The sequence below is a fragment of the Syngnathus leptorhynchus genome, chromosome 5 (assembly GCF_054491065.1).
Source record: "Syngnathus leptorhynchus isolate UIUO chromosome 5, UIUO_Slep, whole genome shotgun sequence".
In the NCBI taxonomy this organism is placed as follows: domain Eukaryota; kingdom Metazoa; phylum Chordata; class Actinopteri; order Syngnathiformes; family Syngnathidae; genus Syngnathus; species Syngnathus leptorhynchus.
In genome coordinates, this window is record NC_141199.1 from 18265283 (window position 1) to 18285939 (window position 20657).

The following is a 20657-nucleotide window of genomic DNA, read 5'->3' on the forward strand; positions in this document are numbered from 1 at the left end:
AATGACCGATGAAATGACTGTAAAATAAATGAAATAAATCAATGAAAAGTCAAATAAAATATCCTTCATCCAGAATTGAACAACCAATTTCAACAACATAACATTACAGAGGGGCGGGGCTTCGCGTAGGGCTCCGGCAGACACCGCTCGTTTGTCCTCCTCAGTCGGTTAGATGCAGTGTACAGATGTGTGTGCTTGTGACTTGAGAAACGCTCCCAGTGGGTAAAAAAAAACAACAAAAAAACAGCAGACTATTCGACTGCACTAATATAGATATGAATGTTATATGAACTATCATTAGTTATCTCACGGGTCGCTACGACGAGTTTTTACTGCTTCTTCCAACTCCTACCGCGCTGACTCTCTGGCTGCCTCTTGCCTCATTTGCATACTCACAGTGATTGGATGTTTACGGAGGGGCGCGGAGTCCTGACAGACGGCAGGCTGTTTGAGCGAGGGAGGGAGGACACACTGCACCGACATGAGAGGGCAGAGGGAAGGGGCTGTTTCTATCAGAGGATTTTTCACTTGTAAAAGTTGCATTTGAGGGGGCAGGGCATCTGTTTGAGGGAACGTTGCCCTCTCTTGCCCCTGCGTAGAGCCGGCCCCTCACGCTGCAACCCGGATATCACACAAACGCACGGTAGTAGTAAAGCGACAAGATCTGCAGACCAGAACCGGACGAGCGAACGCTTCGCTTGTGGAGCTGGGCGGCCGAAAAGTGGCCGCCGACTTGCCTTTCGGGGTCACTCTTTGCGAACCCTTCGCGGTGCCGGCCAATGGTGGGGCGCCCGCCCGCTCCGAGCCGCCGGAAAATGTGGCCAGTCGCCGAGGTCGGGCCCGTACCGCCGTCACTGACGTCGGCCGTCCACTCTCGACTTGTGCCTGCCTGCACGCCTGCACGTCTTTGACATCGTCTCGGTGCCAAAATGGTGGCGTTCTTTTGCTTGCTTCTTCTTTTTTTCCCCCATATTAAGAAGGTGTTCCCAAGAAATGTTGTGCTCAATGTCTTTTTGTTCATTTCAAGGGGGAGGGCGGGGGCATCCATCAAATGATGGAGCCGAAACGAATTCAAACCAAGTTGCAAGTACGGCTGGAGTTCCACGAGATGGCGCCGCCCGCAGCACTCAGCGTGCGGGCAAAGTGCCTTGCAGCAACTGGAGGAGAAGAGCCAGAGCCGGCGGGAATTGCCCGAAGCAGGCTATCACGGCCAGGACCAGGAGGACAAGGAGTGCCTGGAGCGGGCCAGGACGAGGAGTGCCCAAAGTGGGCCATCACGGCTCTGCTCAACCTTCAGAGCAGCGTGGAGAGGATCTGCACTGGCGGCCTGGCCAAGCGCACTCTCAGGTCCGTATGAGGGGTGAGGGGGGGGGGGGGGGTCAGGAAGTGACGCGGGTGGTCGGTCGGTCGGTCGGGCAGGCGGGGCGGGGCGGTTCTGCTCATTGTTCTGAGCAGCCAGAGAGGAAACAATGCAGACCAGAAGCAAACGGGCTTCCAGGAGAGCAGAGGCGGCCGTCAAAAGGTGAAGGGAGACCAGGCGGCTTACTGAGACGTGAGCGGGCCGAGGTCCCGTGACGCGACGTGCCGCGTCGCCTTCATACCTCTTGGGTTTATGCGCTAAGGTGATTAGCCCAGGCTCAGCACACGGGTCGGCCGGGCGCGGTAGGCCCGGCCCGCTCTCGCTTGCCGCGTCGGCCGTCACGTTGGCGTGCCGTCCGAGCTGACGTGGCCCTCTGACCTCACGCTGATGGCCGATCAAAAGTGGGATAATCCGTCCAGACGAGAAACACCAGCGAGCCTGCCTGCGACTCGCGCGCGAATGGGAACGAACGGATGTTTGAACGGGATTTGCTTTGAGCGCTAGAATCAGGTCCGGGATTTTGCGTCGGAATGACGGCTTTGAAAAAAAAGTAGAAATTCTCCGGCGGATGCGTGGCAGCGCCTCGGCGAGCCGCCCGCACAGCCCGCGGATGAAGGGCGAACGCTCGGCCGTGGAGAAGATGAACGAGATCCAGAAGAACATCGACGGCTGGGAGGGCAAAGACATCGGCCAGTGCTGCCGTCGCTTGGTCATGGAAGGGACGCTGAACCGAGTGGGGGCCAAGCACCGGCGCCACGTCTTCCTCTTTGACGGCCTCATCGTCTGCTGCAAGTCCAACCACGGCGCCGGCTCTTCCGCCGAGTACCGCCTGGAGGAGAAGTTTTTTGTCCGCAAGGTGACCAAAACCTCCGCGTTAGCAACCGGGAAGTGATCGGAACCCGTTTGGATGGGGAAAAAAGCAAGGCAGCGCTCGGTTCGGTTAGCCGCTCGCTCAATCTCCGTCAACCTCCGGATTCCGACCACTTCCCGATTGGTTCCCAGCCAAAGCGGCCCTGTTTGAAAGCGCCGGTGGGTTCATTTTGCAAGGTCCAGATCAACGACAAGGAGGGCGAGTACCGGCACGCCTTTGAAATCGTCCCCAAGGACGGCAACGGCGCCGTCTTTGCGGCCGGCTCGGCCCAGGAGAAGAACGGCTGGATGGCGGCGCTGGTGTCGCTGCGGTACGGCGTCACGTTGGATGACATGCTGGACGCCGCCACAGTGCAGGAGGAGGAGCAGCAGCGCCTTCGCCTGCCCGCGCCCCACCTCTACCGCTTCGCCCAGCCCGACTCGGAGGAGAACGTGCTGTTCGAGGACGCCGGGCGATCCAAGTTGGGCGTTCCCGCCGTCAAAGCCGGCACCCTCCTCAAGCTGGTGGAGAGGCTCACCTTCCACACCTATGCCGGTGAGTGGACACCAAAAGCGGATTTGGTGTCCTTTGACCGAGCCAAACTGACCGAAAGGAGACAAGCACTAGCCAATTGGGGCACCCTTTGTCCTCTGACCCGCTTGCTTCCGCAGATCCCAATTTTGTTCGAACCTTTCTGACGACCTACAGATCTTTCTGCAAGCCGCGGGAGCTGCTGGACCTGCTCATCGAGAGGTAGCACGCAAGCACGCGCGCGCACACGCGCACACGCGCACGCACAGATGACGCAACGGCCGTGTTCAGGTTTGAGATCCCTGAGCCGAGACCCGACGAGGCGGACCGGCCTGACGGAGGGGAGCGGCCCGTCGGCGCTGAGCTCAAACGCTTCCGCAAAGAATTTGTGCAGCCCGTCCAGCTCCGGTAGGTAGGCCAGCCCGCAATCAATGGGATTTTTGGGTGGGCGGCCTGCACCTTTGACACGCCCGGCGCCATCGCCGCCGCCGCCGCCGCCTGTGTGTGCTCGGCCAGAGTCCTAAACGTGTGCCGTCACTGGCTGGAGCATCACTTTTACGACTTTGAGAGGGACGCTCATCTGCTGGGACGGCTGGAGGACTTTGCGGCGTCGGTCCGAGGTGCCCGGCGACACCAGCGGCGCCGGCCGATGGCCCGGAAGCCAGTCAGCCCTCCCTCGCCTTTGTCAGCCCTCCCTCGCCTTTGCGTTGCAGGCAAGGCCATGAGGAAGTGGGTGGAGTCCATCACAAAGATCATCCAAAGGAAGAAAGAGGCGGCCGGCGGGCCGGGCCACGGCGGGCCGGGCCACGGCGGGCCGGGCCACGGCGGGCCGGGCCACGGCGGGCCGGGCCACGGCGGGCCGGGCCACCACCACCGGGACCCTCAGCCGCCCACCGAGTGGCACGTCTGCGAGCCGGGCCGCCCCGAGCACTTTGACCTCATGACGCTTCACCCCATCGAGATCGCCCGCCAGCTCACCCTGCTGGAGTCCGACTTGTACAGGTGAGAAAGGGCCCGGGGCGAGAGGCGCCGGCTCCCTTGACGCGCCTGCCCCCGTCCGTCGCTGGCGCAGGGCGGTGCGGCCCTCTGAGCTGGTGGGCAGCGTGTGGACCAAAGAGGACAAAGAGAGCCTTTCTCCCAACCTGCTGCGGATGATCCGCCACACCACCAACTTGACCCTCTGGTTTGAAAAGTGAGCCCCGGTGCCGCTCTGGCTCGCGCCCATTTGCCCATCTCCCTTCCGCCGCAGGTGCGTGGTGGAGACGGAGAACCTGGAGGAGCGAGTGGCGGTGGTGTCGCGCATCATCGAGATCCTGCAAGTCTTCCAGGAGCTCAACAACTTCAACGGAGTCCTGGCGGTGGTCAGCGCCATGGACTCCTCGCCCGTGTACAGGCTGGAGCACACCTTTGAGGTGCTGGCGCTTGCAGGCTAGCGCGTCGCCTGGTGGCCAAATGGAAAGGCTGGGCCTTTTTCGGAGTTGTCTTGCCTTTGTCTTCCAAAAGCCTCGTCTGTTTGCCTTCAGCAAATTCCCAGCCGTCAGAGAAAGATTCTGGAAGAAGCACACAAGCTGAGCGAAGACCACTACAAGAAGTATTTGGCCAAACTGCGCTCCATCAACCCCCCCTGTGTGCCCTTCTTTGGTACAGCCCGGAGGGAGCGAGGGAGGGGGGGAGGGAAGGAGGGAGGGGAGCGAGCGAGCGCCGGGTGCCGGGCTTCCGTTAAAGTACGCTCACACGTGCGGCAGGCATCTACCTGAGCAACATCTTGAAGACCGAGGAGGGCAATCCGGACTTCCTGCTTCACCACGGCAAGGATTTGATCAACTTCAGCAAGCGGAGGAAAGTGGCGGAGATCACGGGCGAGATCCAGCAGTACCAGAACCAGCCGTACTGCCTGCGGGTGGAGAGTGACATCAGGGTGGGCTGTCGTTTGCGCTGTGCCGCCGCCACCGTTGCCGCCGTTTGTCTGATCGGCGCGTGCGTTGTGTGTGCCAGAAGTTCTTTGAAAAGCTCAACCCGCTGGAGGAGCTGTGCGAGAACGACTTTGGCGATCGGCTGTTCAGCAAGTCCCTGCTCATTGAGCCGCGCAATGCCCGCACGCCGCCGCGCTTTGTGAGTACACGCACCGAGGTTAGGCTTGAAATTCCAAAACTTCCAGATTCTGACATTGAAGCCAACACAACAACAAGAGCAACACGATAGCGATAGCGCCTCCTGGCTCGGTGGCCGTGCCTTTGCGTTGCTGACGTGCCAAACGCCTCCACCTTTAGGCCAAGAGGTACACGTGTCCCCTGAAGTCCCCGGGTATCCGTCCCACGGCGCCGCTGCAAAACCAGCCATGCAAGATCAGCTACGGCACCCCCGACTCCCCCCGCACGCCGCTGACTCCGCCCCCGGCCGGCAGCGTCTTTGACTCGCCGCGAGTGCCCGGCAGCCCCGCCGACTCCGGTAAGCGGCGTGACGTTAGCCTGCCGGGTCTTCTCGCGTTAACCTGGGTCATTGAACTCCGACCCGGGACCTTTGTGCGCTCCGGTCTTCGGTGTCGGCGCTGACGTCGCGGCGTGCCCTATGCCCGTCAGGGTCGGCCTCCTTCGGCGACGTGGCCCAGTTGGCGCCGTCCGTGCTGCCCCGCCGAAGACCCGAGTCGTCCCCGTCCAAGGTTCTCCTTCTTGCTATTCTTATGCCCCTGCTGCTTGTTCGACGGGCGTCTAGTGCCGACCGAGCGTTGCCGTGGCGCCGGCCGATTGCTTTGACGAGAGTTGTGGTGATAATGTTTGTTTTGATGATCATGCGAAAGATTGTTTATTGAGAGATTTGATGGCCTTTGTGATGCTGCTGCTGCTGCTGATTTGAAAAAGCCTCACGCTTTTGTTTGCCGACGGCTAGAATGGGATTGAAACCGAGGACTGGTATTGTTATGATCAGCTTTACTCACAGAGATTGTTAGGATGACGCCAAGGTGCTTGGTTCGGGCGGGGATGTTGTCATGACGACCCTCTCCATTGTGCTCAGATGCGGTCCGAGCCGCCCGGCCGCCCCGCCTGCGAGCTCTCCCCCCCCCGCCGCTCGTCACTGTCGTCCCCTCCCGACAGCCCGCCGCTCGGCTCGCCCCTGCGCTTGCTGCCGGGGCCCTGGGGACGCTCCCGCGGCGAGCTGCCGGCCACCCGGGCCTTCTTTCCCGTGGCGACCTGCCCGGGTCCCGCCGCCACCTCGTCCGTGTCCGGGAGGATGCCACCTCCTTCGCCGGGACTGCCCTTCCTGCTCGACGGCCCCGCTGGGCCGCCTCGCCACGACGCGCCCCCCAAAAGCTAGAAGAGGGACTCTCTGAGCCACGCTCCCCTGCCGGACAGATGCGACACTGCTGATAGTGGAGCCAGCCCAGTGCCATGCCTTCAGATACCAGAGCCAAAGAGCTAGTACGTTTGCGTTAAGACGCTTGTTTAGACTTGTTTGTCACAAGGGAATAAAAGTTGAGTCGATGCCACAATCACCACTTTATGGAGGCACGTTAAAGTCCTCGATACAAAGTTTCATCAATTCCCAGAGAAATGGTTTAAAATTTGACACGTCCGCAAATTGCCACCGGCAACTGATTCCAAATAAATGCGTCCAGAAGCACACACTTTAGCTTGACGAGGATGACTTTTTCAATTCCCTCATCAACTGGATAGGCACAACTTTGCACAATTCATGTCAAATGAGGTCTCTAAGGAACGATCCAAATAGCCGTGGATTGTTTTGCACGTCTCCTTGGGGCCAGCCAGCCGTTGACAATAGGCCAGCCGTTGACAATAGGCCAGCCGTTTCGGATGCACGCTGCCGACGTATCGGACGGGGACTCCGAATCCATCCTTGAAAACCAATCAAGTGTCAACAGCAAACAAGACAGTTTCTCAGTCAATAACAGAAGGAGGGACGCTCGGAGGCAAGTCCATTGGCACAGGCTCCCGGTCGTCTTCCCGGCGCGGCTGTCCTTCCAGCAGCTTGCGCACTCGCTCCAGCACCACGGGGTTGGCGCCGCTGCAGTTGTCGGGCCCGTACGGCGGCGCCAGGGTGAGCGCGCCGGCCACCCTGAGCCGGTCGGCGCACTCCTCCACGGGGACGCGGTTGCGCTCCAGCCATCGGCGTACCGCTGCGCGACGCTGCGGGTCCGCTCCGCCGCACGTCGGCGAGGCAAACAGCTCACGCAGGCGCTGAGCCGCGGCGGCGTCGGCCTCTCGTAGGACCTGGACACGCCGCACGGCGTGACCCATCACCACCCGGATGCTGCCGGATCCGCCTTCCTCGCCCAAGCTGACCAGGACCAAACTGCGGTGGGTGGGTGGGCACACGGGGTCACAGGCTTACCCGAAAGCTCAACGCAAGACAACGGAAAAGAATCGATCGTGTCAATTTGCCAAGCTCTCACCTGACCTGACCTGACCTGACTACCGCGGCGTCGCGTCACCATACGCGGCCTCCTGCTGGCTACAGCAGGGACAGCACATTGAATTGGATGGCAGCGTGACGCGCAATCGGTTCTATTATTGCCTAATTTTCAGGGGTCACCAACCCGGTAGCGCCCAGCCGAGAAAAAAAAAAAGCTCACCTACATTGAGATTGTAGACGCGATTTGGAAACCGATACTTGTGCAAACTGTTGGGTGTGCATGTGCTTCCTGATCAATTTGAAAAACACCAGCCTTGCCTTGCCTTGCCTTGCCTTGCCTTGCCTTGCCTTGCCTTGCCTTGCCTTGCCTTGCCTTGCCTTGCCTTGCATGAACGACGATTTGAAGTCATCGGAGCTAACGGGTAGGTCTGGGTGCACTTTTGGCGCGGGTGTTAACGTGCCTGGCGGACACCGGGTCGATGGTAAGCAGCCATCCGGCAAACTCTTTCGCCTCCATCCCAGCCGTCACTTGGAGCTCTTTGTTGACGTACGTGGTCCACTGCAGCGGACCCAAGTGGAGCCAGTCGCGCTGCATGTCCTACAACGTCCGAAATCAATCAATCAATCAATCAAGCGAAGCAAAGCAAAGAAGAGAAGAGAAAAGCTAAGCAAATTTGGCAAGTCGCCGATTGAAGTACCGTTGACTCTTCCGAATTCAAACAAGTTCCGCGTTTGGGACCTACTGAACCAACGCACGTAGATATTCATAAAGTAAACTAAATGACCGTCGCTTCGATCAATATCGATCAATATTTACACCACGCGAAGCAAATGATCACCATGTCTACATACTTGAGCTGGTGTACGTGCTTCTAATGCTTCCGGGTTCAACATTTCCGCTCTCAGTGGCGTGGCGCATGCTCGCCGTCGGGGGATGTGAAGCCGCCAGCGTTCCTCTTACGTTGCCAATCTCAAACCTGCCTAAATGAAGGTGGATTTTTTTTTTTTTTTTGTCTTAGGTGAAAATTCCACCCTTTGGCTTTTTCCGAAAGACTATTCGTTGTTCTCGTTCATCATAACTCATTTTGACCTCCAGCAAACCTTCTCCACAATTTTCTTTGACATATTCAAGGCATTTCTTTCATTTCAGCGAATAAACTTCATGTAGGCGGATAGCGGCCTATCTCCATGCAGTCAGTACAAATCACGCTAAAGAGCTAAATGACATAAATAACATAATGATGAAGATAAATATATATTTATGATCTTGTCAAATGATTTCCAATTTTTCGCGGACAGCGCCTCCACGCGGTCGCCACTGTCCAGAGACGCCCGTCGGTGAACTCTGGTGCTTTCTTTTCTTTCAGGCCGACTTGGCAGAGTCCCAGTTCAAGGGCGTTCGAGTGCTCTTGTGGTGCGACTTCCGACCTTCGTGGAATGCAGCCTAAGTTCAAGAAGAGAACGGGCTCGCTCTTCAATACAGCTTTGCGAATGGAATGTCGTTCCGATGTGCGTTCTTTGCAAATATTTGCCTATTCTGGTAGAATGTTTGACGTCTTATTTATTTAAGGCTGGATGCAATGACATTGAAAATGTGTACCCACCCCTAAGCCCTACATGCTAAAGGTCTCCAGTTGTGTGTCATTTGTTTCATTTGGACTCTAGCTTGTCTATTGAAGATGCATTTCTGCCTGTCAAATGCACTGTCTATTTATTTTAGCGCTATGGGTCAAATAGAGGCGTATATTGGCATTCTGTTCAGTAAATAAAAAGATCATTTCTTTATTATTGGTGGAAATGGGCTCCAAAAGTAACATCGCTGGCAAAATCCGAGATTTTTTATTTTCCCCTGCCATGTGGAGTCAAATCAAAGTTCATGGTTTCAAAAATGTTTTTGTTGCTGCCCGGTCAAAATCAAAAAAGAAGATAGGGCTTTGTCGTCCTTCACTTCGTTTTTATTGGATTGTTGTAGTTTTGCTTGGGCGGTGCGTGACGTGACGCAGGTGTTTCGGCCCGCGGCTTGTTAGCGCTAATCAAGTGGCGCCAAAGGCTTAGGCGCCACTTGATTAGCGCTAACATTTGGGTGACGACGACGACGACGACGGCGGCAGGCAGTGGCAGGCAGTGGCAGTGGCAGTGGCGGCATGCAAAAAGGCCTCAAAAAGTATTTCGTCAACATGGACGACTACCTAGCCAGCCTCGGCCTCTACCGTAAGATGGTCGCCAGGGACGCGTCCAGCCTCTTCCGGGCCGTCTCCGAGCAGGTCAGAGCGAGCAGTCAAGCCCGGCCAAGTTTGGCCATAGCTCTCGAATTAATCCTCGCGCGAAGCAAGCTAATGCTAAAGGCCGGATAGCGGCTTTGCCCAGTCGGTGTTTTCTTGACTTGCGTCTTTCGGTCGGTCACCTTCGCTGTCGTGCGTGACTTGCTTTACGCGTGGTCGTTCGAGGCTTTGGTTGTTCTGTCAGTAATTTGTGTGTCAGGACTGCGAATAATTGTTGACTTGTTTTTTTGCACGTGCGTTGTACGCGGCTTTCGGGGTGTTTTTCTTACTATTTTAGTGTTAGGACTGCAAATGACTGTTGTTGTTTTTTGTCATTTCTCAAAATGTCGTCAATTCAGTTCTTTCACGTATAAACAGCACATTATTTCAAATGGCCTTTCTTTTTTTTCTCTTTTCTAATATTGTGTGTGTGTGCGTATAGTTGTACTACTCTCAGAACTACCACCATACCATTCGTCAGGCATGTGCTGATTTCATGCGGGCAAACGCCTACGTCTTTGAGCCGGTAAGTTTTCGTGACGCCAGGCAGCAGGCGAGAGAGAGAGAGATGATGTCGCGCACGCCTATCGGATGGCAACCCACAGCCGCGTGATGTCACCTGTTTTCCTTTCAAGTTCGTGGAAGGCTCCTTTGACAAGTATCTGGAGCGCCTGGAGGATCCTAAGGTGCGGACGCACGCACGCACCTCTCCTCTCCTTTGCCGGACGGCCACAGAACCCCAACTGAGGAAGCATTTGTTTGCGTGTGTGTCGCAGGAGACGGTGGGCCAGGTGGAGATCAAGGCTCTGTCTCAGCTTTACAGGTGACGCTCGACCGGCGGCCGGACTCAGCGCAGCGCTTAGACGCAGGTGTGTTCGTTTAGGCGGCGATTCCTGATCTACCGTTATCCCGGCAAAGCCGCCACCGTCATCTCCGAGGACGACTTTGTGGACAAGGTGAGGCGCGCCCCGCCCGCCCGCCCGCTGACGTCGAGGCGGGTCATCGCGGTAACTGCACGCGTGTGGCCTAGGTAACGTTGTCCTGCTCCATCAACGGCCACTATGACATCGTGTACCCCAGGAGTTACCCCGCCTCCGCAGCCCTCAGCCAGGGTGAGTTCAAAGGTCGACTGCGGCCGCGCCATCTCTGGCCGTGCGGGTGCAATGACGTGCCCGTGTGTAGCCCTGGTGTACGAGCTGCTCTACACCAAGGTGTTTGGTTGCGAGGAGGCCGAGCTTTCTCAGGCCGCCGAGGCCTTCAAGCTCGGAGGTCGTCGCTATCGGAACAGTCTGTCCGCCTGTAGCGACGTCGACGTCGGCTACGACCCCCCCGAGGACAGAGCTCACAGGTACGTCGGTGGGTGGGAGCGAGCGAGCGCTCGCATTGGTGCCCGTGACGGCTGCCTTTCTCCATGCAGGGAGGAGGCGGAGGCAGCGGAGGAGAAGCTCGGAGTGTTGAGCGAGGACGTCAAGGTGAGACCGGCCGACGACAGCGAGGCCACGCGTGCGCACTTTTGTGGTTGACCTGCGCTCAGCCTTTCCCGTGTGCTCGGCAGGCGTGCGATGCTCTGCCGCCTGGCAGGCTGTGCCTGCCTTACAAGGTGCTGAAGTCGCTGGACGCCGACGTCTACCGAAACGTGGAGTTTGACGTCTGGCAGGACAGCTGCAAAGGTAGGCAGGCCGCAAATTGGGCCCGCCGCGGCGGCGGCGATCTTGACCGTGGCATGCCGCCCTGCCGTCAGAAATGCAGAAGATGGACTACATGGTGTTTGCCGGCCGACAGTACTTCCTGGGGGACAAGTGTCAGGTTAGACCAGCCAAACTTTAAGGCCTAGCTAGAGCGACCTGACGTCGGCCCACTTTGAAAGCGCTTTCTTTATATGGCTTTCTCTTCTGCCGTTGCCAATGAATCTCAGCTGAGCCCAATCCTATATATGATGAATAGAGACGATTTTGAAATTTGATTGCGTCACAGTGTGTCTTTGCAAATGTGTGCCATTTAGGTGCGTCTGGAGCCCAAAGGGAAGTACTTTAACGCCTTCATCCAGGAAGTGGGAACGCACTCGGCCGCTGTCACGGTCTTCATCGAAGAGCTGGGAGAGAAGTAGATGCTCGCTCGCTCGCTCATGTACGCACGCACGCACGCACGCAGTCTGTAATGAGAACTCCCGTCCACCATCAGACATTTGGTTCCCGTGGCGGATGTGAAAGCCGTCAATCCGGTTCCAGCCTGGAACGCGTCGGCTCCGCCTCGCAAAGGCGACCCGGGTACGTGGCCCTCCCTCCCTCCCCTAACGTTAGCTGCCAGCCGCGGCCACCTTCCCATTTGTCTCCTTAGACGTCGACGGGCGAGGTCACCAGAGGCATCAGCGCCATCGCTACTTCAGGAAGTCTCGAGGGGGCGGGATCCTCGTCAAGGGGGTGGACCCGGCGGTGCCCCCGACCTCCTCCTACGGTGGCTCCGGGCCGCTCCCGCCGCGCTTCCAGCCCGTGGGTCGGCCTCCGTCGGCCGGCGCCGTGCCCTACGACCCCTACGCTCCCCCGCACCACACCAACCATCAGCAGCAGCATGGCCAAACCTTTGTCGGCGCCAGAGCTTCCAGATACGGCGCCTCCAGGTGGACGTGACAGTGATGCTCACTGGCATCCAAATATACTAACAACTCCCTGTGTTTGGGTGGGTCTGTCTGTCTGTCTGTCTGTCTGTCTGTGCGTGCGTGTCCGCGTGCATGCGCGTTTGGATTTGGGTCAGAAGCTTGAGCCGTGTGGTGAACCGCCACCTTGTGGGTCCTCATCTGACCTACTACCCGCCCACCAGGCGTTACTACGATTACGGCAGCTACGCTTTCAGATCTCGGTAAGAAGGCCGCGCGCGTCGGCTAGGGTGCGGAATCCAAAGCCTCCATTTTGTGTTCAGTCGCAGTCGTCGTCATCCGGCGGCACTCGCCAAAGGGTGTCCCTACTTCAATGAAGACGACGCGGCCGAGCCATCGGCGGAGATGGACAATGCCGTGGCATACTACCGCGTGGATGACGCCAACCATGACATTTTTGCCACGCTTACTACGGTATCCATTTTGGTGCGCTTGTCACTCGCCCGCTCTTTTTTTTCCCCTCCCCCCCATCTTGTTGCATCTGTGCATTTTATTTGAAAGGGCGCTTCGGTGCCGCAACTGTCGAGCGTGGTGGCCCCGCCCCCTCCCTCAAGCTCCTATCGCCTCCAGAGAGGCTCGGGGGACCCGCTCCAACGCAGCCCATCGGCAGGGGGTGCCCTCACGTGTTCGTCAGAGGAAGAGCAGGACGCTGACGCTGTCCAACGCGATCGGGCTGAGCTGACCCGCGGTGGGTGCGGCTAAGCGTGCCAACAGCGACCCCTTTGCCGTATCGTGATCCCTGTGCCTGTGTCAGACTTCAGAGACGACTATATGTTGGCCAGTCAGGGCGAGTCGCGCGGCGCGTCGTCGCCTTGGCCTCGCTCGCAGGAAGTTGACCCGACAGATGGCGGGTACCAGACGCCGAGCGTTTACGCCGGCGACGCCGTCGAGAGTCCCGCCGCACAGGTGACGTGCACTCTGACCCGCCGCTCGAGTCGCTCCGTTAAGGGATTTCGTGACATCCCGGTCACGCCGCAGGACCGGGAGGAAGGAGGCCTCGTCGACTCTCCTCCGAGAGCCGACGAGGGCTACGGCTACACGGTGCAGCAGGTGCGCACACGCCCGTCGCTGCGCTCGCTCGCACGCTCGTCAGACAAACCTCGGCCAGTGTGCTTGCTTGCTTGCTTGCGTATGCGTGTTAGGCGGTGAAGCCAATGGCGGTGATATCTTCCTCGCCGACTTCCTCCTCTTCCTCTTCGCCCTCATCTTCGTCCCGCTTGGCCGGCGCGCGGGCGGCGCCAGCACCGCACGTTCAGCCTCGCTCGGGTGAGTCCCTGTCGCGCGCGCCCATCCATAGCTGCGTGGACGCTGGTGCGTGTTTTTGTGCGCAGTTGCCGTGGCGATCCCAGCTGCCGCACCGTGGTTGGTGAATGAGTTGGGAGAGGGGCTCTGCTCGGTGGTGGCGCCGCCTCCCTACTCCTACGACCCCAACGGTAGCGACCTACCCAGAGGTAGGCGTATCCGGCATTATTGGCCTTTGCGTTTGGAATTGTAATTGTTGCCTTTGTGGTGGTGCATCTTGCAGACTGTCGTGTCCTTCAGTACTACTACAACCTCGGAGTGCAGGTTGCGTACATCTCGTGTCCATGTAGTGTGTGGTTGTGCGCGTCACATGGTGTGGTGACTGATGTCCTCAGTGGTACCATCAGAGCTGCTGGCAGCAGCAGCAGCAGCAACAACAGCAGCACCAGCAGACAGTGGCGCCCTACCCCCCCGCTTTGTACCCTTCCGACGTGGCCTTCACCTACCAGCACTGCCCTCCTTACCTTGGCCAGGAAGCCCCCTCTCACCGTGAGATCATCTCAGTTTGTGTGAGACAGAGCAGGTCTTACTTTCTGATCTTCCATCTGCAGCTGCCCACCCGTCCTACGCCGAGGCGGGGCGCAGCGGACCGCTACCGCCCCCTTATCTGGAAGCCAACGGGACGGCGGAGTGTCAGACGGCGGACGCGCATGGCCTCGGTCGGTCGTAATGCGTGCTCGGATGAGGAAGTTGACAAATGCTGACTCTGCTGGTTTTGTCTCCTAGGCCCCGCCCATTCGCTGGATGGCTCCTCCCTCAACGCGCCGCCTTCGGCCCCTGCTTTGTACCCGGACCAGATGGGCCTCCCCTCTGTCCTGCACCTGCCTTATGAAGCTCCGCCCCCAGCCACCTACCTGTCATCCGCCCCGGCCCCTCTGGCACATTCTGCCCACCACCCTTACCACACACACCACGCCTGTGTGCCTGCGCACTGGGGTGGGCCGCGGTTCTACTGCCCCGTCCCCAACCCCCCCCACGTGGTGGGCTACATTACATCACCGCCCGCACACTGTATCCCACCTAGCGCCTGATGCATGTGTGCTAGCCCTGGCTCACTAGTTATGCCGGTACCAAAGGCAGCGCCTTAAGTTGGTTTGTTTGAATTGGTTGTCGCCGTAAGCGTCACAACAAAACCGTTGACTTTGCGCCGGCCACTCGGAGAGAGATGGGCACGGCCGCTTCACTGCTGAAGGGATGTTTTTGTTACTGCCAGATGGTGTCTGTTTGATTTTTGTTCACTTGGTTCCAGGTTCAATAAAGTTTGTCACCAGCAGAGATAAAAAAAAAATACAATTGTGCGTTAGTGTTTAGAAGTGATCTAATGTGTCCCCAACTCACGTTTGTTTGAACAATGTCAAGCACTTTGAATCGGTCGACAAATGCGCAAATAGTCCGAGGAGCTCTGCTGTACACCTCCCGGGCGCTAGATGGCGGTGAGGCGTTATAGCCTCTTTTTTTTCGTCGAGCCCGCCCATCCGCGCCGTTGAAGAGCAACACGGAGGCGAGCTCGCCAACTTCTCGTCGTTCTCGTGATGACCTTTTGACTAGGCGGTTCTCCTCCGTCGGCCGCTGATGCTGGCCCTGCTTCCGCGAAGCTTGGCGCCCTTTCGGCCGCTTGGCTGGGTTCGTCAAGTCAGCGTGTGTCCCCCGGAAGTCAGCGCCGAGCGCGTCCGTAAGACTTTCGTGGACTTCTTCGAGCAGGAGCATGGACACCTGCCGGTGCCGTCGTCCCCGGTCCGGCCCAGGGGGGATCCCAGCCTGCTCTTTGTCAACGCCGGAATGAACCAGGTTCGGTCAGAGCCGAAAACTTTCCAAATTAGAGTGCGCTATCATTTTGTTCATCTCTCAAACAAACGTTGCTGGTCATTTCTTGTTTTCCAGTCACGAGGCTAAATGAGAATGTCAGAATGACCTTTTGAAACCTACAATGACTTAAACAGAAAATATTATATATATATATATATATATATATATATATATATATATACACACACACACACATACACACACGTGTGTGTGTTTTCATGCACACAAGCTGTTTGAAGCGTTTTCTGTTGCAGTTCAAGCCCATCTTGTTGGGCACAGCAAACCCTCGCAGCGCCATGGCCTCGTACCGCCGCGTGGTCAACAGTCAGAAGTGCGTGCGGGCGGGCGGCAAGCACAACGACCTGGACGACGTGGGCAAGGACGTGTACCACCACACCTTCTTTGAGATGATGGGCAACTGGTCCTTCGGCGACTACTTCAAGGTAGTGTGATTTGATTTGCATGCACACAAAAGGCCAAATATTGGTCACCATGTGTGGAGTTTGGCGCTACCTTGCGGGTGGGTGGGTTCCTTGACCGTGCCCCCCCCCCACCGGTGCCGGCAGGAAGAGGCCTGCGCCATGGCCTGGACGCTGCTGACGGAGCGCTACGGGATAGCGTCCGACAGGCTCTACGTGTCTTACTTTGCCGGCGACGCCGCTTCGGGCCTGGGAGCCGACGAGGAAACGCGCCGCATCTGGCTGGACCTCGGGTAGGCCCGCGACACGGACGCTGCGGTCCGCACGAGGGTGATGAGCTCAAGCCGCCTCCTCAGGGTTCCACCGGATCGCCTCCTCGCATTCGGCCTGATGGAGAACTTCTGGGAGATGGGCGACACGGGCCCCTGCGGCCCCTGCACCGAGATCCACTACGACCGGGTGGGAGGCCGGGACGCTGCCCCCCTGGTCAACGCCGCCTGTCCGGATGTCCTGGAGATCTGGAACCTGGTCTTCATGCAGTACAGCAGGTGCGTGGAGCGCTCTATGGCTAAGCGCTGCCTCGGCGTGCGTACGGCAAGCGGTGCCTCGGCTTGGCTTACGTACGGCGAGGGTTGGCTCGGCTTAGGTACGGCGAGCCTCGGCTCGGCTTACGTACGGCGAGCGTCACCTCGGCTCGGCTTACGTACGGCGAGCCTGGGCTCGGCTTACGTACGGCGAACCTGGGCTCGGCTTACGTACGGCGAGCCTGGGCTCGGCTTACGTACGGCTCGCTCGCCTGCTGGCAACTCAGGTTGTCGCTAACTGTGTTTTTGGGAATGGATTTTTCCATCCCATTCCGGGCTCATCAGTCCCCTGCCGCATCCGGCTCACGGATGGAAACAAAAGAGTTGTACTTGTTTGGCTTCATCATCCAAAAATGACATCATTTGGGTTCGGTCGAGGCTGAAACTCTCGGCGCGTGTCTGTCCGTCCGTCCGTCCGTCCGTCTGTCAGGGAGCGTGACGGGGAGCTCCGCACGTTGCCGTGCCGCAGTGTGGACACGGGTTTGGGTCTGGAGAGGCTGCTCGGCATCCTTCAGGGCAAACGCTCCAACTATGACACGGACCTCTTCACCCCGCTGATGGACGCCATCCACCAGGTACGACACGGCAAGCGCTAGATCGCCTGCCCGCCCGCCCGCTCACGTGTCTTCCTCCTCAGAGAAGCGCCGCGCCGCCATACGGCGGCCAGACAGGACCCGAGGCGCGGGTGGACACAGCGTACCGGGTGGTGGCCGACCATGCCCGCGCCCTGGCGGTCTGCATCGCCGACGGGGTCCACCCCGGCGCGTCAGGAGCCGAGTGAGTGGCGGGCGGGCGGGCGGGCGGGGCCGCATCCGACGGGCCGTCACGCCCGCCTTTCTACTCTCCGTCAGGCTGGTGCTGAGGAGGATCCTGAGGCGGGCGGTCCGTTTCTCCTCGGAGGTCCTGCGGGCTCCCCAGGGAACGCTGGCGAGCCTGGTGCCGCACGTGGCGCGCAGCCTGGTACGTTGGCTTCGGCACCACCCGTCTTCCCATTGGGCCAGAAAATGGCAGCATCATTGTCGTGCAGCCCCAAGTGGCGGGCATAGGCATCTTGTCCGTCTTGCGTGACGTGACGCTGGTCTCACGCACCCACCCAGGGCGACGTGTATCCGGAAGTGCGCCGCGAGGTCCACAGGGTGAGTTCGCCGTTCCGGCGGACCAACGCTGTCCGACAGCGAGCGTCTGACCCCGAGCGTCCGCCACCAGGTGATGGAGGTCATCGACCAGAACGAGGATCACTTCCTGTCCAATCTGCAGCGGGGCAGCCGGCTGGTGCGCCGCACCCTCCGAACCTTGGATCCGCAGCGCCCTCTCTTTCCCGGTGAGTTCACCCGATTGCAGGCTCACCCAGCGTCCAAGCCACGACAAAGCGTCTTGACCTTGTGCGTCTCTTTTGTTCAGCGGCGCTGGCGTGCTCGCTGCACCGGGACTTGGGCTTCCCACTGGACCTGGTGGAGCTGATGCTGGACGAGGAGGGCGCCTCGGTCGACCGCCAGGAAGTGGAGCGGCTCGTCGCAAAGCAACACAAGGTGGCGCCCGCCGCTCCGACCCGCCCTGCCAAGCAACTGCGCTAACACGTCGTCGCTGGCGGCGTCAGGTGATGTCGGAGCGGGCCGACGATCGGCTGACATTGAACGCGGTCGTCCTGGACCAGCTGCGGCGAGAGGGCGTGGCTCACACGGACGACAGCGCCAAGTACGAGTACGCGGTCCAGCGGGAAGGCTACGGTGCGTGTCCACATCCGCCCGCACGTGTGCCTCTCTCCTGGCCTGGCCTGGCCTGGCCAGCATTGGTTCAACTGAGCGACCGCTTTTACCCTCAGTGTTCCCGACGTGCCAAGCGCGCGTACTGGCTCTGTTTGACGGCACGGCGCTGGTGTCTCAAGTGGAACCGGGTCAGCGCTGCGCCGTCATTCTGGACCGGACTTCCTTCTACGCCGAGCAGGGTGGACAGGACGCCGACCGCGGGTACTTTGTACAAGGTGGTGGACAGGAAGTACGTCTTTGCCGCCTTTGCCGCTCTGGCCATCCGTCCCGCTCTCAGCGCCCGGACTTCCCCTCTGTAAGGACCTGCCCTTCTCCGTGGAGCACGTGTCGGCGGCTGGGGGCTACGTGATGCACCAGGTGACGGCCGCCGACGCCCTCCGGTCCGGAGACCGCGTGCGCCTCCATCTGGACCAGGTGACTGCACCACAAATGAACACACGCGGTGGGTTGGTGGGTCCATCCAATGGCACGCGGCGGCGGCAGCTAAAGGCGCAAGCTAACCTGCACACGAGCGCTTCCAAAAGATCAAGCATCTTATGGCGCCCTCAGGCCCACCGACTGGCGTGCATGAGAAACCACACGGCCACGCATCTGCTCAACTATGCCCTGCGCAAACTTCTGGGCCCGTCCCTCAGCCAGAGAGGATCGCACGTGTCCGCTCGGCGCCTACGCTTCGACTTCACCGTCAAGGTGGGCCCGTCGGCCCGTCGCCCATCAATGAACTTGACTAGAGTTGGCGCGCCTCTTCAAGGGCTCGCTGAGCGCCCGGCAGCTTCGGCAGGCGGAGGCCTCCGTCAATGCGGCCGTGGCGGCCAACCAGGCGGTGCACGTCCAGGAGGTCCCCCTGAAGGTCGCCATGAACATCCCAAATATCCGCACGGTGGACGAGGTGAGATCCGCTGCGCCCCGCCCGTCTGTCACTTCCTCTCCTCGACTTGACTTGCTGCCTTCAGGTGTATCCCGACCCCGTTCGAGTGGTCTCGCTGACGGTTCCGGTTTCAGAACTTTTGGAGCGTCCTGTGGTCAAATGCGCGTCAGTGGAACTCTGCTGTGGAACGTGAGTGCGAGTGCGCTTTTGTTGTGAGACGCCGCCCGCCCGCCCGCCCGCCTCCACTCCGCTCCGCTTCACCCCCCTCATGCAAGCGTGCGTGCCTCAGTCACCTGTTGCAGACGGCCTCCGTCGGCGACCTGGTGATCGTGTCCGAGCGGCAGCTGGTCAAAGGGATCGCTCGCATTGTCGCCGTCACGGGAGCGGAGGCCGCTCAGGTGGGTACAAATGTGTTCCCTATTCTTAGCCCAGTTCCACCAACCATGAATTCAAGTCCAGATTAGCCTAGCCTAGTCTTACGTATCGCCAATGTAATTTTGAGGCTCGGGAGGCGGGCCAATTGCTGCTGGAGGAAGTGGACTCCCTGGCGGCCAGAATGCCGGCTTCCGCCTCCTCCTCCCATTTGGACTCTGCGCAGAGTCTCGCCAAGGAAGTGGGCGTGCTCTCTGATGTAAGTGGCGCCGCATTTTTGTCATTGCGCTCACTCGCCCGCCCGCCCGCCCGCTCGCTCTGCGATTTCAGCTTCTGTGCATGCCTCTTCCAGGCGGTGGATAACACACCCATCCCCCAGTGGCTGCGAAGAGAACTGCAGGCACGCCTCAAGACCATGCAGAGGCGGAGCAACACTTTGGTCAGGAAGCTGGAGAACGCCCAGGTGATGGTAGTCTTGGTCAAAGTTCTACTTCCCGACCAGCAAGCTAAGCGGCGTGCTCGACAGGCGGCGGTTGCGGCCCAGGCGGTGCTGGCCGGCGTCAAGCAGGAAGCTACGCTGGTGGACGCTGTGCTGGTGGACGCCGTGGAGGCGCCGTCCCTGGCGGTAGGTCGACGTCCGGCGCCGAAGCTCATCCCAGTTGGCGTGTCTGGCACCGGCCTTTTACGTGCGTTCAGGTGCTGGTCAAGACGGTGAACCTGGTGAGTTCAGCGCATCCTTCCGCTCACGTCATGCTGTTGGCTCCCCAGAAGCATCCCGGAAAAGTCCTGTGCGCCTGTCAGGTTCCCAAGGTAGTGACGCTAGCGGGGGAGGAGGGTCCACCGTCTGTTCGGAAGCGTCTGATTGGCCGCCGCGGTTTCGCTCAGGACTCGGCGCCAGCGCTCCCGGCTTCCGATTGGGCGACGGCCGTTTGTCGGAGGATGGGCGGCGACGGCGGCGGCTCGGCAGTGGTGGCACGCGGAACCGGAAGTAACCGTGACGTGGCCGAAGCGCTGACGTGGGCCCAAACGTTTGCTCGCGCTCGTCTCGTGACCTCGACGGTGTCGCGGCGACCGGAACGGCTTCCTGCGCAGTCAGGAAGTCTGGGGGCGGGGCCCGAGCGCTAAGCATGGCGTGATGACAAGGCTGAGTGGAAGCCCCGCCCTTACGTCCGCCCTGCTGCCCAGAAACTTGCTGTCAAGATGCCACTGTTTGAAGAAAGGCGCTCAAGTACTGCAAAGCTAACATTATAGTCGAATAGATTCTGTCATGATCAACATAACTGTGCCGATCATGTCGCTTCTCATACAATTGTGTAAATGTGGGCTCGAGTAAAGATGGATTGCATTGAACTTTGGAGTGCACATCTCCCGTATTGAAGTGTCGAGAACAGGTTTTTATGACTCAAGTGTAGACAACAGCCGAGCTGGGGACTACGCGGCGGCGCGCGCCAGCTGAAACTCACCTGTGCAGTTCCTCTGTCCGCCGCCGGGTGGCATTGTCGCAACGCGTACGGGCC

General features: G+C 59.3%; 4 protein-coding genes across 12 annotated transcripts; 3 read left to right on the forward strand and 1 right to left on the reverse strand.

Moving 5' to 3' along the window:
- The first annotated feature begins 1373 nt into the window (after positions 1-1373).
- Positions 1374-8937, forward strand: LOC147057566 (son of sevenless homolog 1-like). 3 transcript variants are annotated; one of them, XM_085911081.1, is made up of 13 exons: positions 1374-2216; positions 2408-2765; positions 2882-2963; positions 3033-3149; positions 3258-3743; positions 3814-3933; positions 3991-4153; positions 4265-4382; positions 4487-4659; positions 4737-4853; positions 5012-5189; positions 5321-5400; positions 5754-6422. In XM_085911081.1, exons 1-13 carry the CDS (start codon positions 1929-1931, stop codon positions 6051-6053), a joined length of 2580 nt encoding a protein of 859 aa, XP_085767207.1. In that variant the 5' UTR covers positions 1374-1928; the 3' UTR covers positions 6054-6422. The 3 variants fall into 3 exon arrangements, with proteins under 3 accessions (XP_085767207.1, XP_085767209.1, XP_085767208.1); XM_085911083.1 differs by lacking the exons at positions 5321-5400; positions 5754-6422 and adding an exon at positions 8477-8937; XM_085911082.1 differs by lacking the exon at positions 5321-5400 and having other exon boundaries at positions 5754-6419.
- gemin6 (gem (nuclear organelle) associated protein 6) lies at positions 5967-8052 on the reverse strand. Of its 2 annotated transcripts, none has more exons than XM_085911099.1 (3): positions 7962-8052; positions 7571-7707; positions 5967-7049 (listed from the first exon to the last, which is right to left on the reverse strand). In XM_085911099.1, exons 1-3 carry the CDS (start codon positions 8001-8003, stop codon positions 6635-6637), a joined length of 594 nt encoding a protein of 197 aa, XP_085767225.1. In that variant the 5' UTR covers positions 8004-8052; the 3' UTR covers positions 5967-6634. The 2 variants fall into 2 exon arrangements, with proteins under 2 accessions (XP_085767225.1, XP_085767226.1); XM_085911100.1 differs by having other exon boundaries at positions 5978-7049; positions 7808-8002.
- Positions 8938-9155: 218 nt separating the features above from the next.
- On the forward strand, positions 9156-14618 carry alg13 (ALG13 UDP-N-acetylglucosaminyltransferase subunit). 6 transcript variants are annotated; one of them, XM_085911079.1, is made up of 24 exons: positions 9156-9373; positions 9813-9896; positions 10006-10056; positions 10147-10193; positions 10254-10326; positions 10401-10482; positions 10553-10718; positions 10788-10842; positions 10926-11040; positions 11112-11176; positions 11373-11473; positions 11552-11637; positions 11708-11987; positions 12122-12226; positions 12287-12449; positions 12525-12711; positions 12778-12929; positions 13002-13073; positions 13166-13289; positions 13355-13474; positions 13549-13589; positions 13661-13814; positions 13877-13984; positions 14052-14618. In XM_085911079.1, exons 1-24 carry the CDS (start codon positions 9254-9256, stop codon positions 14354-14356), a joined length of 2856 nt encoding a protein of 951 aa, XP_085767205.1. In that variant the 5' UTR covers positions 9156-9253; the 3' UTR covers positions 14357-14618. The 6 variants fall into 6 exon arrangements, with proteins under 6 accessions (XP_085767205.1, XP_085767201.1, XP_085767204.1 ...); XM_085911080.1 differs by having other exon boundaries at positions 9157-9373; positions 12287-12437; XM_085911075.1 differs by having other exon boundaries at positions 12778-13073.
- Positions 14619-14787: 169 nt separating this feature from the next.
- aars2 (alanyl-tRNA synthetase 2, mitochondrial (putative)) lies at positions 14788-20503 on the forward strand. Its single transcript, XM_085911073.1, has 22 exons — positions 14788-15113; positions 15386-15574; positions 15698-15843; positions 15907-16098; positions 16565-16709; positions 16772-16911; positions 16986-17094; positions 17232-17270; positions 17341-17455; positions 17536-17663; positions 17732-17861; positions 17957-18129; positions 18201-18314; positions 18450-18590; positions 18652-18789; positions 18854-18957; positions 19058-19166; positions 19271-19399; positions 19493-19603; positions 19667-19765; positions 19837-19950; positions 20026-20503. Exons 1-22 carry the CDS (start codon positions 14898-14900, stop codon positions 20263-20265), a joined length of 3021 nt encoding a protein of 1006 aa, XP_085767199.1. The 5' UTR covers positions 14788-14897; the 3' UTR covers positions 20266-20503.
- Positions 20504-20657: the final 154 nt, after the last annotated feature.

What these genes read in the sequence shown, in the direction of transcription:
- gemin6 (XM_085911099.1), bottom strand. Translation starts at nt 8,003, where the DNA reads ATGTTGAACCCGGAAGCATTAGAAGCACGTACACCAGCTCAA. An exon ending in AAGCACGTACACCAGCTCAA is followed by an intron (nt 7,708 to 7,961) that starts GTATGTAGACAT and finishes CGGACGTTGTAG; the next exon opens with GACATGCAGCGCGACTGGCT. An exon ending in ATCGACCCGGTGTCCGCCAG is followed by an intron (nt 7,050 to 7,570) that starts GCACGTTAACAC and finishes CACCCACCGCAG; the next exon opens with TTTGGTCCTGGTCAGCTTGG.
- aars2 (XM_085911073.1), top strand. Translation starts at nt 14,898, where the DNA reads ATGCTGGCCCTGCTTCCGCGAAGCTTGGCGCCCTTTCGGCCGCTTGGC. An exon ending in GGAAGCTGGAGAACGCCCAG is followed by an intron (nt 19,604 to 19,666) that starts GTGATGGTAGTC and finishes CGTGCTCGACAG; the next exon opens with GCGGCGGTTGCGGCCCAGGC. An exon ending in GCGCCTGTCAGGTTCCCAAG is followed by an intron (nt 19,951 to 20,025) that starts GTAGTGACGCTA and finishes GGTTTCGCTCAG; the next exon opens with GACTCGGCGCCAGCGCTCCC.
- alg13 (XM_085911074.1), top strand. Translation starts at nt 9,254, where the DNA reads ATGCAAAAAGGCCTCAAAAAGTATTTCGTCAACATGGACGACTACCTA. An exon ending in CTGGCAGGACAGCTGCAAAG is followed by an intron (nt 11,041 to 11,111) that starts GTAGGCAGGCCG and finishes CCCTGCCGTCAG; the next exon opens with AAATGCAGAAGATGGACTAC. An exon ending in ATCGAAGAGCTGGGAGAGAA is followed by an intron (nt 11,474 to 11,551) that starts GTAGATGCTCGC and finishes GTCCACCATCAG; the next exon opens with ACATTTGGTTCCCGTGGCGG.
- LOC147057566 (XM_085911081.1), top strand. Translation starts at nt 1,929, where the DNA reads ATGCGTGGCAGCGCCTCGGCGAGCCGCCCGCACAGCCCGCGGATGAAG. An exon ending in CACCTTCCACACCTATGCCG is followed by an intron (nt 2,766 to 2,881) that starts GTGAGTGGACAC and finishes TTGCTTCCGCAG; the next exon opens with ATCCCAATTTTGTTCGAACC. An exon ending in CTGGACCTGCTCATCGAGAG is followed by an intron (nt 2,964 to 3,032) that starts GTAGCACGCAAG and finishes GGCCGTGTTCAG; the next exon opens with GTTTGAGATCCCTGAGCCGA.